This window comes from Trachemys scripta, unplaced genomic scaffold (assembly GCF_013100865.1).
Source record: "Trachemys scripta elegans isolate TJP31775 unplaced genomic scaffold, CAS_Tse_1.0 scaffold_32, whole genome shotgun sequence".
Classification (NCBI taxonomy): Eukaryota; Metazoa; Chordata; order Testudines; family Emydidae; genus Trachemys; species Trachemys scripta.
The window spans coordinates 43,451-59,660 of record NW_023260518.1 but is presented as its reverse complement, the minus strand read 5'-3'; the positions used below and the strand labels follow the sequence as shown (position 1 = coordinate 59,660).

The 16,210-nt window shown below is 53.0% G+C and overlaps 1 protein-coding gene across 1 annotated transcript in view; it reads right to left on the bottom strand.

Annotated features, from left to right (window-relative positions):
- Positions 1-2,563: 2,563 nt before the first annotated feature.
- The window catches only part of LOC117870555 (formimidoyltransferase-cyclodeaminase-like), a 28,236-nt gene continuing 14,589 nt past the window's right edge, over positions 2,564-16,210 (bottom strand). The window contains exons 6-14 of the mRNA XM_034757737.1: positions 15,378-15,515; positions 14,305-14,436; positions 12,072-12,133; positions 9,188-9,317; positions 7,377-7,538; positions 6,028-6,071; positions 5,327-5,465; positions 4,288-4,383; positions 2,564-2,734 (exon numbers count right to left, since the gene is read on the bottom strand). Of these exons, the coding sequence (XP_034613628.1) occupies positions 2,648-2,734; positions 4,288-4,383; positions 5,327-5,465; positions 6,028-6,071; positions 7,377-7,538; positions 9,188-9,317; positions 12,072-12,133; positions 14,305-14,436; positions 15,378-15,515 (990 nt within the window). The 3' untranslated portion in view covers positions 2,564-2,647. The remainder of the gene's footprint in view (positions 2,735-4,287; positions 4,384-5,326; positions 5,466-6,027; positions 6,072-7,376; positions 7,539-9,187; positions 9,318-12,071; positions 12,134-14,304; positions 14,437-15,377; positions 15,516-16,210) is intronic.

Genomic DNA, 16,210 nt, shown 5'->3' with positions numbered 1-16,210 from the left:
GTGAGAAGTGTTCACCCACAGGTGATGGGAGAGTTCATCCAAGAGTGCAGTGATTGTCTGGTTCCACCCACACCGTTGTTATTGGGGCAGTTAGGGCACTGGAAGTCGTACACCATGTGTTGTGATAGGCATGTATCGGACCCATGGGTCTGGGCAACAAAATGGCAGGTGAAATTCACTCTTGAAAAATACAACGTAATGCACATGGGATTATGTTTTCCAAACTCTACATATAAAATGATGGGGTCTAAGTTAGCTGTTACCACTCAAGAAAGAGCTTTTGGAGTCACTGTGGATAGTTCTCTGAAAACATCCACTCAATATGCAGCAGCAGTCAAAAAAGCGAACAGAACGTTGGGAATCATAAAGACAGTGATAGATAATAAGACAGAAAATATCATATTGCCGCTATATAAATCTATGGTGTGCCCACATCTTGAATACTGCATGTAGTTCTGGTCACCCCATCTCAAAAAAAGATCTATTGGAATTGGTAAAGGTACAGAGAAGGGCAACAAAAATGACTAGGGATATAAACAGCTTCCATATGAGAAGAGATTAATAAGCCTGTGACATTTCAGGTTGAAAAAGAGATGAGTAAGAGGGATTATGATAGAGGTCTATAAAATTGTGACTAGTGTGGAGAAAGTGAATAAGGAGGGTTATTTACTCCTTCTCATAACAAAAGAACTAGGGGCCACCCAATGAAATTAATAGGCAGGAGATTTAAAACAAACACAAGGAGGTATTTCTTCACACAACGCACAGTCAACCTGTGGAACCAGTTGCCAGGGGATGTTGTGAAGGCCAGAACTATAATGGGATTCAAAAAAGAATTAGATAAGTTCATAGAGGTTGGGTCCATCAATGGCTGCTAGCCAGGATGGGCAGCAGTGACACAACCCCATGCGCTGGGTGTCCCTAAACCTCTGACTGCCAGAAGTTGGGAGTGGATGATAGGGGGTGGATCACTCGATAAATTCCCTGTTCTGTTCATTCCCTCTGAAGCACCTGGCATTGGCCACTGCCAGAAGACAGGATACTGGGGTAGATGGACCATTGATCTGACCCAGTATGGCCACTCTGAAGTAAGTGCCTTACATTATAGCACAATGGTGCATTGGGTCATTCTTTTCAAAGTTATCTGCAACCATGACGAACTCCATGAAAGCGAGGGGTCTATGGAAAGTAAAGTGAAACGAAATCGCTAAGGCAGTGAAAGCGTATCCATTGGATGTGTGGTTATTGTCCCCAGCTCTTCCTTCTTCAAAACACCTCCCCAAACTTTGGGGGAAGTTGGCTGTTGTCAGACAACCGGGCAGCTCTGAGTTACAAGAAGCTGAAAGAAGAGAGGAGGCTTTTCATTCTTTGTAAAACTTCCTACCAGTCACCGGACCATGCCCAATTGGCAAGGGCTGCCTGTGTTATCTTTGTCCTCACTGAGATCCGGTGCCGTGGGCTGTCCGGGACAGGAAGTGCTGAGTCGGATCACTCTCTCCTGTGGAAAGCCCTGATGGAAGGGGTAAGTGGGGGGGCATGAGGTTTTCCTTCCAAATTGCTCCAATGGTGGGATGGATTTGCCCCACGAACAGACCACAGGGCCTGTCTGCAAAGCCAGCAGTTCCCCAGGAGTTGCATCAGCCCGTCTGTGGAGGTTCTGCATGCTGGTCGCCCCTGGCTCGCTGGCAGTCTGGCTCTTTGGAGTTGTGCTGCCAGGCTTTTCCCCACCAGCCAAGCACCCAAGGTCGTCCCGCGTAGGAGGATCCCGGCCACATTGGTGGTGGTGCCCCGTGTGTACGGGAACAGCCAGAGATACCACCTGGCCTCTGCCAATGCTAGAGCCGCTGCCCTGGCACGGCAGAGCCCACGTGCTGCATGGGAGACTCTCCCCCCCGGAAAAGCCCTAAAATGCAGCCTATGAGGTCACAGGGGGAGAAATGAGCCTATTCCCCCGGAGCCCAGCCTCATTGCTGCAGCCCCTCCCCCTTCAGAAGGCAAACCAGGCCGACGGGCCCCAGGCAGGGAGGGGGAGAGCTGTGGCGCCATTGCCCAGTCCCATCTCTTTGGCCCTCCAAGCCCTCACCTGTGCAGATGACGGAGACTCCACAGCTTTGGGGTGCGGGATGGGGTGGGAAGGGGCAGGGCAGGGCAGGGGACAGCCACTCTGTGCTGCCTGCTCCATGGGGGAACGGGTGGAAATCCACCCCACAGCTGCAACAGGGGGAAGGCTGGTGCTGCAGGGAGAACCCAGGGCAATGCCGCTGCATAGGAGCCATGCTGTTGGGATGGGCAGGGCAGGCAGTAGGCAGAGGGAAAGGCGCCCCACAGGGAGCCTCGGGGCAGCTTCCAGTTCCCCACTGATCTGCTCCCCTCCATGGATGTCGTCCCTTCACACCACAAGCACTGACCCAGAGTCCTGGCCACCGGCCATGGGTGAAGTCTGCACTGGGTGCGCCAGCACCGGAGCCAGATGGCCGCAGCCGTGGGCCCGTTATGGGACCAGAGAGCACGGTCTGTCTGAGCAAGGGCAGCTACCTCCTAACGAGACCACAAGAGGAGCGAGAACATTTCAGGTTTGTATTCTGGGCAGCAGGGCCCAGCCAAGCCAGGCCTCAGTGCTAAAACTGCCGACGAGTGCCCCCCTCTCTCACTGCCCCCGGCTCTCTAGCAGCTCCAGCACCAACGCCGCGCTCTGCTGGGCCTCCGCCAAGAAGCTGGAGACTCTGCCGTGCATCTGTGTGTAAAAAGAAAGCGAATCGTTTCCCACTGAAAGGACAGCGGAAGTGTTTCCTCTTCCCCAGCCCCCGTCCCGGGGTTCCCCCCTTACACTGTGTATATACCGTAGGGCCCCTCGTCCCTTGCGGGGTCCCTTGTCAGATGTGGATGCGGCACAAGGTGAGCGACATTTCCAGCGCCTGCCCCGCGCTCCCAGCCTGAGGAGTGAGAGCCCACAGGCCAAAGAGGAGCTTCCCACCCAATCCATTGTAACAGCTGAATGGGCCAGCAGCCTCTCCCGGCAGGCTCCCCTGGCAGTTAATGGTCCGTGCTTTAGGACAAGCTCAGCAGTCATGTCAGTTACGTGTAGGGTTGCCAGGTGTCTGGTTTTCAACTGGAACGCCCGGTCGAAAAGGGACCCTGGCGGCTCCGGTCAGCCCCACTGACCGGGCTGTTAAAATTCCAGTCGGCGCAGTGGGGCTAAGGCAGGCTCCCTGCCCGGGTCTGTACAACTCCCAGGAAGCTGCCAGCATCTCCCTCTGGCTCCTAGACGGAGGGACAGCTACGGGGGCTCTGTGCGCTGCCCCTGCCCCCAGCGCCAGCTCAGCTGCTCCCATTGGCCAGGAACCACGTCCAATGGAGCTCAGGGGGCAGTGCCTGAAGGCGCGGGCAGCACAGAGAGCCATGTGATCGCGCCTCTGCTTAGGAGCTGGAGGGAGATGTTGGCAGCTTCCTGGGAGCCACCTGAGGTAAGCGCTGCCTGGAGCCTGCACCCCAGCCCTGAGCCCCCTCCTGCACCCCAGACCCTGCCCCCACCCCAGAGCCCGCACCCCCAGCTGGAGTCTTCAGCCCTGCACCCCAACCCCCTGCCCCAGCCCGAAGGCCACACAAGCGACACAGCCGAGCGGGGCAGCTCTAAGAAGGGGCTGGTGTTTCACTGGGATGGTGCAAGGTTGGTTGGTTGGAGTGTATTAACTGTGCTTCTCTCACACTCTTGAACTTGCCCATTATTTTAAATTCCCGAGAGGGCAGGGGAGGGGAGCAGCGGAAGAGCCTGTGTCCTACAGGGGGCAGAGGCAGTGACCAGACTGCACTGGCGTGGCACTGGGAATTACTCCCTGGGCTCTCGCTGGGAGGCTGAGGGACAGACTCTCAGTGTGAACGCCATACACGGGGCTAAGCGGGCTGCTTCCCCCTTCAGAGCAAAGAACTGCTTTGTAACCCCCAGCAGGAGCTCCCGGGCAGGCCAGGGGGCAGGAGAGTGGGTGCTGGGGACAAGAGACGGCCTGTTCCTACATCCAAGCTATTCCTGGACTGCCATAAGGACTACCACACACCGGCAGCCAGACACAAGGTTAGGCCTCAGAGTAGGGGGCCCTATGCTGGGCTCCCCCCAGAGCAGGGATGAACCGGGGCACAGGGAGTAAATTCTAGCCTGCAGTGCAATCGCCTGACACCTCTCTCCCCCACCGGGCGACAGCCCAGGGGCCGGTGAAGGTTCAGACACATCACGCCTCCTCAGGACCGCGTGTCCCCAGCGAGGGCCCGGGGATGACTGGAGGGGCGACCTACCTCCTTCCTGAAGGCTTCATCCGTTATATCTTTCAGGTTGGTCACCACGTTGAAATAGGCACCAAACACTCCTGCTTCCAGCGCTTTAGCCGCCACCTGAATGCAAGTGTTAAAGGGATGTGTGAGGAGTTACCTGTATAGCTCACGTAGGCCCGGCTGCCCCTTCCCTGCTGTAAAGTGGCACGGCTCCTCCAACCTCAACAGCCTGAGGCCTTTACACCCGCAAAGACCTGGCCCAGGAAGTGGATCGTGTCCAGATACTGATTCTCAGACCAACACTCCCAACTTCCCAGGAGGTGGCACTTGTCACCTGTAGATCTCAAAGGAGGGGAAGCATTATTGTCCCCTTCTGACGGCGGGGGAAACTGAGGCAAAGAGCGCTACAGTCGACATTTTCTAAAGGTGCCACTGGTTTTGGCCATCAGAACCTGCCAAAAATGTAGGCAGCTAAAATCAGTGGGTAACTTTGAACCTGTTGGCTGAAGTGACTTGCCCAAACTCACACAATGAGTCACTGGCAATTCCTCCACCTCTCATTCCGGCAGCCTGTCCACTGGACCTTGGTGGTGCAAGACAGCAGAGGATGTGGGACAGACTCTGGGGCACTGCACTTCTATGGCAAGTCAGAAAAGTTACGGCCACCACCAGGATTTTTCCACTGCTTGGGCAGAGAAGTGGATGGGCCAGTGGGCAGGGCGCTTGCCTGGGACTTGGGAGACCTAGACTCGGTTCCCTGCTCAGCCACAGATTTCTTGGGCAGGTCACTGAGTCTCTCTAGACCTGAGTTCCCCACCTGAACCATGGTGGTAATACCCTCCGGGGAGAAGCTGAGAATTGTACGTGCTCAGACAGTCTGCTGAGGGGAGTCATACAAGTACCTGCGATCGACAGACCTTTTGCTTCCTAACAACATAAATGAGAATCTGTACAAGTCCTCCCAGTGCTCACAGGCAGATTTCTTCCATTCTGCACTCCAGGGCCAAACTTCCTAAAGAGCCGCGAAAGACTCTGAGCCTGCAGCCAGTGCCTAGGCCAGTACCTGGAGATCTGATTTGCAGGCGACGTTCCCGTACTGAGCCATCTCTTTTAACATGGGCCATAAGGCGTTCACTTTCTCTGCCAGCGAGAAGGGGACACCTACAGCCTTCTTCAGCCCCTGCTGCATAGCAGCTGTGCGCCTGCAAACGGCAAGACACACAGTCAACCTGACTGCAAAAGGCAAGCAAGGAAACCTTGTGGGAAGAGGTGATATCGCACCATGGACACTGGGCCGGCCAAAGCACCATGCAAATGCGTTGGTTTTAGGTTCTATTTGCTCATCCAAAAGTGATCCACCCTGTGAGGAGTTAACAAAATGCCTTTCCAAAGCACATGGGGCACACACAAAGAATGATTAACAGACATTGAATGTCGGACAAATGTCCAAAAAAATCCACCCAAAGGCCCGCCATTCAGGGCAACTCACTCAGCCTGCTGCTCCCATAAGAAGCCTGAGGAAAACCAAACTTTAGCTTTGCGGGATGGTGTGAGGATCTCCTCTCTCTCTCTCTCTCTCTCTCTCACACACACACACAAAATTAGGGCCTGAGCCATAGCCCAATGAAGCCAATGAGAGCCCATCCATTGACTTCAGTAGCTCTGGGTCAGGCCATTGGCCTTCAGCTCATTCCAGTGATATCATGGGCTACCCCAGGGGATCAACACCAGTGTTAGTGTTTCAGCTCTTCACACAATACAAACTTTTCTCTCTCTTCAGGCGTGTTCTTAGGCAGCTTCATTGCGTCCTGTTGAGAAACAAACAAGCAGGCATCAGACCGAGGATGCTGGAGATGGAAGAACTATTCCAGATAAAGTTCAGCTCCTTGAGCCTCCTTCCCTAATGCCTGACCCCAGCATGGGTCCGAAGGGGGAATGTTCCCATCAGGGTGGTGTGTTCATATCACACCGCTGGTGGAAGTGACCCGCCAGACACCCTCCACTGAGGACGCTGCCCTGTGGTGCACAATAAAGTTGCCCAGCGGTTGCTTAGTCACATCAAGGCTGGGGCAGCCCCTCGGTGTTGGAATGAAGGAGACAGAACTGCCTCCCCGGTGCTGCCTTCTCCTTGCTCTTCTGCCTGCCAAGTGCTGGTGCCAGAGGGAATCTGTCCCACTGGGCGTGTGAGGACATTCCTTGGTGTGTCCCTCTTCCGGTCACTCTTTGCTGTGACTCTCAGCCTAACGCCCGTGGGAACGGATGGCACAGTGCGATCCTGCGATGCCATCCTGGGGAGCCAGAGTGCAAAACCAGGGGGGCAGGGCCCCGGGAGCAGCCCTGGGCACCGGAGCTCAAGCAGGCTGTGGATCTGTAAGGGGCAGGCTCAAATGCCGTGCAGTGCTTTCTCTGCCCCTCGTCCCGGCCCACGTCACCCTCCCATTCAACTGGTTTGGGCTCGTTCGTTCTGTCGTGGGTCTCTACCCTGCTATGCCCTGGACGGATCTCTGTGCAGGCGGGGTCCTTTGCTTGCCTCTCTCCTCACAGCCTGATCCGTGGAGCTGATCTCTCGGCACAGACAGGACAGCTACACTGGGAGAGATTTTAGGATCCGCCTTTGATGTATCCTGTAAGGTCACTGGAATGGCATCCGGATGGATTCGGTTTATTGTATTCATTTGGCTTTGGAGCTGTTCTTAGTTAGATACAATGCACCTTTCCGGAACTCTGGCTTATCGCATTGTTTGATTTCAGAATTCGGGGCCAGGCCCTCAGCTGGTTGAAATCTGCCCAGGCCCACTGATCTCAATGGAGCTTCAGGGATTCCCATTAGCTGAGGATCGGGTCCTCTCTACCTGTCACCGTGTCTATGCACAAGAGACACTGACAAGCTCAGCCCTCCACCTAAGCAGGGCTCAGTAGGAAATCTACCACAGGCAACTATCAAGGCAGCCAACATTTTGCCGAGAGTCCTCAGCTTTACTTGAGCGTCAGTGATTAGTATTACACGCTATGGGAACGACCAGAGAGAGCAGGCTTGCGAGCAGGCCGCAGACACAAAGGGGTGAGAAATGGAGAGACGTGCACCTTGTGCAGTGCTTACAAACCACACTCACCATGTAACTGCTGAAAGCAAGCGAGTCCGTGTCCACCATGACAATCAGCTCATTCATGGCCTGATGGAACGGAGGGATCAGCTTCCTCATGACCACTTCCAGCGCCTCAAACTGACGCTTCCCGGAGGACATCAGCCCCACCATGCAGCCCAGAGCTGCCCCCTGCAAGGAGACATGGCGAAAGCTCCATGCGCGTGCTCTCCTCCAGAACAAGAGACATTAACCCGAGCGGATTGCCATTGCCATTCCTCCCGTGACACACACGCCACCATGCCCGCCACTGGGCAAAGAGCCCCGACCTGCCCAGGGAGAGTGCAGCGAGACCCTCCCAGGAAGGACGAGGATTCTTGGGCACTAAAGAACCAGCCAGGAAGTGCTACTCGGAAGATTGCTGAATGTGAAGCCAGCAGTGAGACCATCCCAGGAGCAGAGGGAAGTAAAGGTGAGTGAGTCCAACAGTTGCCACGTATCGCTTTCACTGGGCCACCGAGGAGGCTGATTTGCCACGTGCCATTGCCAAGCAGCCCACCGGCCCAGAGTGCACTCTGCACTGCCCCACAGATGCTGGAAGGGGGCGCCTGGCTTGTGGGGCTTCCTCCGTGACCTCAGCCAGGTGGCTACACTGGCCCAAATGCAAAGGAATTATTTGTCAAAGGCGATGAACACCAGGGTCTGAATGAGCTCTCCCCGGCCATCAGGAGCAGGCCACGTTTGCAGAGGTGCCAAAGTGATTGATTTTGGCTGTTTTGGATTTAGTGTTGGACATGGGGTAATGAAATGTTGTTCTCCTTATTGTATGAGTAAAGGGCAGCAAACAGCAGTTAATATGCCCTACTTGAGGGGGGGTCACCCTCACATGCTAAGCACAGGTAGTGATGCCAAAGCCAAGTCAGAGGGGGATGGGAACAGGTGATCACAAGGTGAAATCCTTGATGAGCAGGTTTAGGGGCGGAGCCTTTGACCTGATGTGGGGACAGTGCTGTGGTGAAAGACAACGCAGGGGCTGCAGCTGGAGGGCGGTTCCCCACTAGCTGTGAAGTCCCTGAGCAGCAGGCCAAGGGAAGGAACCACAGAACATGGCACAGCAGCTAGAGGGATCAGCGAGGGGCTGCAGGGGTGGAGGCAGCAGAGACAGCGGTGAACATGGCAAAGGTGGCAGCAAGCAGCAGAGACAACAGTAGCAGCAAGTGAGCAGCTGCAGAGGCCGTACTCGATCCCCCTTCCGGGGGGAGGGGGGGGGGATGAACCGTGTGACCACGCCCCAGAATTCTGGGACTTGGCTGACCTCAGACAACTAGCTGAAAGGGGGTGCGGTGGAGGGGAAAGGGCAGCAGTGTGTTCAAGGGGCATTCATTCACTGGACTTTCACACTGCAGGGAGGGGAACTGAGGCAAAATACACAGCCCAGGGTATGCAGGTGGGTGTTTACTCATTGTTTGCATCCTTTTGAATCACTGTTGCTGAGTTTTCCTAAATTAGTGCTGTGATCCCTCCGTATAACAAAAGAAAATGTGTGTCGAGGGGAAAGACTCGGGGCTTGCGAGAGGGGAGGAATGGCCTCTTCGAGTCACCCGGGGCGGTGTGCAATTTTCTGGATGGGGGCTCGAGCCAGTTCTGGTGCATTGTTAAGAGAAACCCCTGTTGCTGCCAATGCCCCCTGGCAGACGGGCTACAGTTTCTCCTACTACTCACTTGTGGACAGTGTCAGGGTTTGACTCAGAGTGGGCTCCCACCCCACCCAGCACAGGCTCTCCACCCCGCTGCGAAGCCGTCGCCCTGCTGTATCACAGGAGAGCCGAGTGTGAACCTACCAGAGCAGACATTGCCGCAGACACCGATCCTCCCCCGGGAGCTGCTGACCTCGCACCAACGGCACGCACGAACGCGTGGAGTGACTTGGACACCAAGCCTCCGTCTGCCTGGCCACTCTGCACCAGGTACCTGCCAACAGCAAATCAGGATGAGCTCAGCCCGGTCCAGGCCGCTAGTGTCAAGCAAATGCAGGGAAGCCAGGCTCTCTGAGCAGCCCCAACCATGCTCCTACGGCTCTTCCCAGCACGCCCCCGATAATTCCTTTACCAGAAACCTGAACCGGGTCCCGCGTGGCACCCTCAGGCCTTGACCATCACAGCCAGGAGCCGCATTGAATTCACTGGGCCTTTGGGGGCTGTATCTGCCGAGAGAAACTCCACCCCAGTTTGGGAAATCGAAACCAGCAGCAGCCTGTCCTGAAGGAGAGCTGCTTATTCCAGGGCCTGCGTGGGGGAGCCCTTGGTGCAGAGGTTCTCAAACTGGGGGTCATGACCCCACAGGGGGTCACAAGGTTATTAGATGGGGGGTTCGCGAGCTGTCAGCCTCCACCCGAAACCCCGCTTTTTCACCGCCAGCATTTATAATGGTGTTAAATATATAAACACATGTTTTTAATTTCTAAGGGGGGGTTGCACTCAGAGGCTCTCTGTATGAAAAGGGTCACCAGTACAAAAGTTTGAGAACCCCTGCCTTAGTGGGGACATTTCTGGCAGGAAGGGATCGTTCCTCTCTCCTGCAACGCATGAACCATCCCCACAAAAATCCTACTCTTCCCCTTTAAAAATCCCCTCCACTGCTCTGAGCAGAGGCATCCTGGAGCTGGCAGCAGTGCCGTGGAATGAGAGGAGCTGCTCTCAGGGGCAGAGATTGGACTGGGCACTGCCACTTGCCAGGGCATCCTCCCCGACCCCACGGGGAATGGCCATGCTGCTCTTCTCAGAGGAGAGCCACCGGCTGGGCTCAGCCTGCAATGGCCAGTGGTGGGTGAGGGCGGGAGAGAGGCCAGTGGAGGGTATCCAGCTACAGAACAGACCTTCGGAGTCTGACCAACTCTAGGAAACACTGCAAACCCTTCCTCTTGGAAACAGCCCTTCCACAATGAGCCAGAGACTCCAGGAAGTCCTCTAGGAACTTTGCTCTTGCTAATGACTTTACATGGAAGGTGCTAGATACTATGGTGAAGGGAAGCAGAATACAACCCTGCAGGTGTGTCTGCACTGCGATCGGCAGGTGGGAGAGCAGCTGGCATGTTAAACCAGGTATGCTGATTACTAAGCAAACCCTGGGTGCTCCTGATGGTGCAGTTTAAACCCAGCAGTTCATTGTCCAGTACTAGAACTGGGCAGAAACTGGAATTTCTGTTCCATGGGAAATTCTGACATTTTGAAAAAAAAATGTTCTGAATTGGAACAAAAAGCCAAAATTTTGAAAATTTTTCAGAAATCAAAATTCTGAAAAAGTTTGATTTGGGAAATGAAAAGTTTCATTTCAATAAAGTCAGATTGTTTTGTTTCGATAAGGTCAAAATGTGTCATTTTGACAGTGTTTCATTTTATTTTTAAGATATGTCAAATATTAAATGTAACATACATTATATTTAATTAAAACCTTAAATTCAAAACAAAGTTAAAGTGATAAAGTTGAACCAAAACCTTTTTACCTTATCTAAATGAAACACTTCAGGGTTATTGAAACAAAATGAGACAATCAAAGCGATTCTTTTCGACTTTTTCCCATCAAAAATGTTGAAATCAACGTTTCATTGGGCAGCCAGGAGCATTTTAAACCCTATAGCAGGCCTGCACAACATGCGTCCCAGGGGCCGCATGCGGCCCGTGTGGGCTCACTGTGGGGCCCGCGGGGGGTGAGTAGGTGGGCTCACTGTGTGGCCCGCGGGGGGTGAGTAGGCAAGCGGCGGGTGAGGGAGGGGGGCCAAGGAGGCGAGTGGGCAGTGGCGGGGGGTGAGTAGGTGAGCCGAGGGGGTGGGGAATGAGGAGGCGAGCAGGCGGGCAGTGGCGGAGGTGCAGGTGAGCCGGCGGTGCGGGGCGGGGGTTGAGGAAGCAAGCAGTGACTTGATGGCTGACCTGGTCTACTGATCTGGTCTGGCTCCCATCCCCTCTCCAAGGGTTGCAGCTGTCTGTAGGTGCTGCCTTCCATGCCTACCACATTCATTCAACAGGGCAATTGATTACAAAGTGGGGGGAAGATCTTATTCTACTTCTAGCAAAAAGACATTTTTCTTTTACCTTAATTATTCTACCTTAGGAACCCGCTATAACATATTACAAAGGTTCAATACTGCTGTTTTTTAAATTAATGGAGATATCCTATCTCCTAGAACTGGAAGGGACCTTGAAAGGTCATTGAGTCCAGCCCCCTGTCTTCACTAGCAGGACCAAGGACTGATTTTTGTCCCAGATCCCTAAGTGGCCCCCTCAAGGACTGAGCTCACAACCCTGGATTTAGCAGGCCAATGCTCAAATCACTGAGCTATCCCTCCCCCCCTTCCCCAGTGGTGCTGGGGAAGGAGGGTTTGTTTCCACGGGGCGGGCGGCACTGTGGGGGGTGTTGTGTTTCGGGGGGGCTGGGTAGCACTGGGGGGGGGTGGTTTCGGCAAGGCCGGGGGGGGTTCGGCCCTCAGCTGTTTTTTTTGGAGTAATATGGCCCTCGCAGCTTTACAAGTTGTGCAGGCCTGCCCTATAGGAATACAAATCAGTTCCTAATGGCATCCCAGAAAGAATGTGCTACTTTGGGGTCTGACAGAGCAACCGCAAATTGAGTCCACAGCTATTCTCAGAGACTCATGGGCAGGCACCCGGGCTCCCTCCATCGTGCGTAGTACAAGCAAGGAGAGTGACAAAGAAAATGGACAAGGTGCCATACTCAATAATGCGCTCCTGGGGGTTAAATGGAGACAAGGAATCCAGGCCCAGGCGGCTGACTACCTGAAATGAAGAAAGAGAAATTCATCAAGGCGGAGTCGACATATTAGCCTTGCTCACTTCTGGGGGAGAATATTCAGTTCCAAGGCTCATCGGATGACCAGGAATTCTGAGCGAGTGATTTGATGTAACTATCCAGCCAGAAAGGACTGGCCTCACTTGGGACACTTGGGTCATGTACACGTTTCTACAAATCAATGTTACGTTTTTACAAGGAACAGTATCAAAGCTAGTAACCTACAATTGGTTCCAGCCATGAGTATGTTCTGATATCCATCCACGCTGTCCGTCACCATCATCATCATCATCGTAATTAACTAACTCTTATCTAGGGCTTTTCACCCATCCTATTCAAAATGCCTTAGCAAGACATTAACTATAAGTGTGATATCAAGCTAAACAGAACTGGTCCTTTTTGGTTCTAACGAAGTGTGGCATGGCATTTGAAATACAGCATCGTGTCTTTAAAACCCTCAAAGCTGATTCATTTTCCCTTTGTATATTATTTTTTGAGGGGCACCCATACATCATCATACCTACCACGTGGGAAATGAATTATCCCATGGGCCAAGGAAACAGTTCCCACTTGGGTAAGGCTCTGGGAAGCTCCTGTAGGTTTTAATGAACCCAATACATACAGAAATCGTTTCCTTAAGGGCATTAAGCAGGTTGCTTTCCCACACAGCACTTCTCCAACCTCTCAAGTCACTGAACATCCCTTTGGAACCTACCCCAATGAATGCTGTCTCATTCGCGGGAATAAGTCCTTCTTCAGAATGTCATTGGGAGTTTTATCTGCCTCAGGGGCTTGGTTTGGTTTCTGAGCAAGGGAATAAATAGGAACTTCCAAATCTTTCATATTCTCTGGTGGGAAAGGACAAGACGGATCTGATTTTGCTCCATTGCTTTTTGCCTGACCCTCGGTGACCCTCTGTGCCCCAAACAACACCCTGGCACCCCCATATTGACCACTGTCATACAATTAGGATATGTTTTGTACAAAGTATGTCTTGTGAGTCTTGATCTGTTGAACATTAATATCCTGTTTGGTTGTATGTGCTGTCATTGTATGTGAAGTTATGAAGTTTTGCTATGTGTGTGTTGCTGAAATATGTTGTGAGGCCGGGAACACCCACAACCAGCCTTTCAGGTACAACAATGAAGAAGCTACACAGTACTAATGGCCCCATTAAGGGGAATGAATCTACACACCCAGGGACTATCGCAGGAATTGTTTACAATGGAGGTTTCCCAGAGGGATCACCTGGGCAATGGAAGATGCTTGACCAGGGGCAGGGGGAGAGGGGAGCAGATCCCCATGTCATGAGCAAAGATCTTCCCAGCAAGCTGGAAGAAGCTATAAAAGAGGGGAAGTGACATCATCACTTGGCCTCACTCCCCTTGCACCTGAACACCTGGAAACACCTTAGGAACAAAGACTGAACGGGAAAGGAGGTCCCTCGTGGGACAGAAGAATTCCAGCCTGTGTATGTAAAAGCTGTAACCTGCTTGTACTAGCTAACAGGGTGAGACACTGCTTGATTCAAAACCTATTTCGTTTATAAAGCTTAGATTCCATTTTTGTTTTATTTCTTAGGTAACTTGCTTTGATCTGTACACTCAGTACTTATAAATCACTTAAAATCTATCTTTCTGTAGTTAATAAATTTGTTTTATATTTTTTACCTAAAACAGTGTGTTTTGCTAGAAGTGCTTGGGGAATCTGCTCAGGAACAGAAACTGGTGCATGGTCCTCTCCACACTGAGAGAGGGGAGGACTGAGTAATAAACTTATCCTCGTCAGGCCTTTGACCAGGGCATGACGGTACAGCTCTGGGGTCCTAGGCAGTGGAGCTGGTGGGGAGCTGTCTGGAACCTCTCTATTGTTAATTCATGAATGCTGAGGAGAAGCATTCATGTAACTGCAGCTGGGTGTGTCCCTGCCTGTGCAGATGTTTGTGGGACTGCAGGACCGGGAGCGGTCTGAAGCTTTTCACAGCCTCACCCGGATTGGTATGTCAGAGGGCTCAGCAATACCCCAGTTCCAGGTTGCACCCTGGGGAAACCCGTCACACCCTTCCACAGGCAAGAAGCTGCCAGCTCAGCTGCTATCATTTGCAGTTCTTTCCAGGGAAAGATTTCTGAGCAGGGATGTCAATGGACGCTGGCCTTACCAGTCTGATTTTCTGTTCCTCCTCCAGGATGAAGAGGTTTTCTTTCTGAATGTAATACTCCGCTGCATCAAGCATGGCCTTCTTGGGGACAAGCCCCACCAGCTGGGAGCCCACCACGGGCAGGCTCAGCTCCTGCAAACAAGGACTAGCATTTAACAGGCCTCTAGCATTACAGTCCCACTGTCTGGCCACCTCTCCCACTGCCCCCGACTCCTGATCCGCACCAAGGGGTGCACTGGACTCGAGCAGGACCTTCCCATTCTAGGGGCTGGGACTCATAGTCAGAGATCTCACTTTGCTGGACCTTCCTGCTGCTGTTTGGGCCCAGCCAACTGACCCCTCACTCCCATTCGCAGCACATAGGATCTGCACAGCTGGTCACCTGCTCGCCTCCCCTCCCCCAGTTCTACAGCAGTGGGACCTTAATGTCACCACGGGGGCCTGCTGCCACCACGCCCCTCACTCTGAGGGGTAGACATCCCAGTGTGCCTGGTGCTTATGGGGAAATGCCATGGAAGGCCGTACATGGGTGGGAGGGAGTGGGCTGGCTGGCTGGCTCCCTAAGGGATAAGAAGTAGGTGTATGCCACTTAGCAGCCTCCTGAAAACATGGGAGGAGGAGAGGATAGCTGGCAACTCACCAAACGAGGCCATCTGGGCTCCCTCCCGAAAGGCACTGAAGGTAGGGTACAGAAGCAGAGGGGACCCCACAAATAACCTTGGCGTCCAGGGTGTTCCCTGTATATGCTCATAGATCTTAAGTCTAGGCCAGCAAACTTGGACATGCCGCTGTCCCACGCCACGTGACAGCCAGTCTGGAGGGGACGGTGCAGCAGCTGGCACGTCTCATGAGGAACACATTCCTGCTCCCTTAATGCCTTAAGTATGGAGGGTAGGTTGTGGCTCCCTGTGTATTCACACACACCCTCCTACAAGACAAGCTCTCATGGCATAGGCATGAGGACTTTCTCTTCCTCCACCAGCCACGGGCACTTTGGAATTTTACTTCTCTGAAGGAGGCTGGTTGCGCTGGTTAAAGCTGCTTCAAACTTGCATTGCACCTGTGCAACTCACCCGGGCGTCTTTGCAGACCTCCTCATAGACCGTGTGGAGGGAAGTGATTTCAAAGTCCAGCAGGTTTATAGAAACCTGGGCAATATTCTCCTCATCCAAGTACCAGCCCATGCCTTGGACCTTCTTCAAACGCCCAGGCTGAAAAGAACAACACACTTCAGAGCTGTGATGGCTGATGAGCCAACTCAACCCTGGGAATAAGCCTTCAAGAGAGAAAGCATTCTGCAGATGAGGGGAACTGACTGGTACACAACTGGAGGTTACTAGCCCACAGCTGTAAATATTCGGGTTTGCTGATGATCCGGAAGTAGCAGCAGCCAGATATTGTACTGTGAAGGAAGAAGAGTCCATACTGATAATGGATAAAGTTGCCTTCATATTTACTTGTACAGATTTAATGGAGTGGGACTATGCCCCTTACCGACTCCCCTCTAGTTATTTGTTCTGCTCCATTGGTTGCATGGGGCCTTGCATACTAATAGAAATGGCAGGTCCCTGCCCTGAGGAACTTACAGGCTAAAGACTGTGGGCACAGATAAAAACATAACAACATAAGAATGGCCATACTGGGTCAGACCAAAGGTTCATCTAGCCCAGTATCCTGACTTCTGGCAGTAGCCAATGCCAGGTGCCCCAGAGGGAATGAACAGAACAGATGCTCCATCCCCTGTCACCCATTCCCAGCTTCTCGCAAACAGAGACTAGGGACACCATCCATGTCCTCCTTGCTAATAGCCATTAATGGGCCTATCCTCCATGAACTTATCTAGTTCTTTTTTGAATCCTGTTATAGTCTTGGCCTTCACAACATCCTATGGAAAGGAGTTCCACAG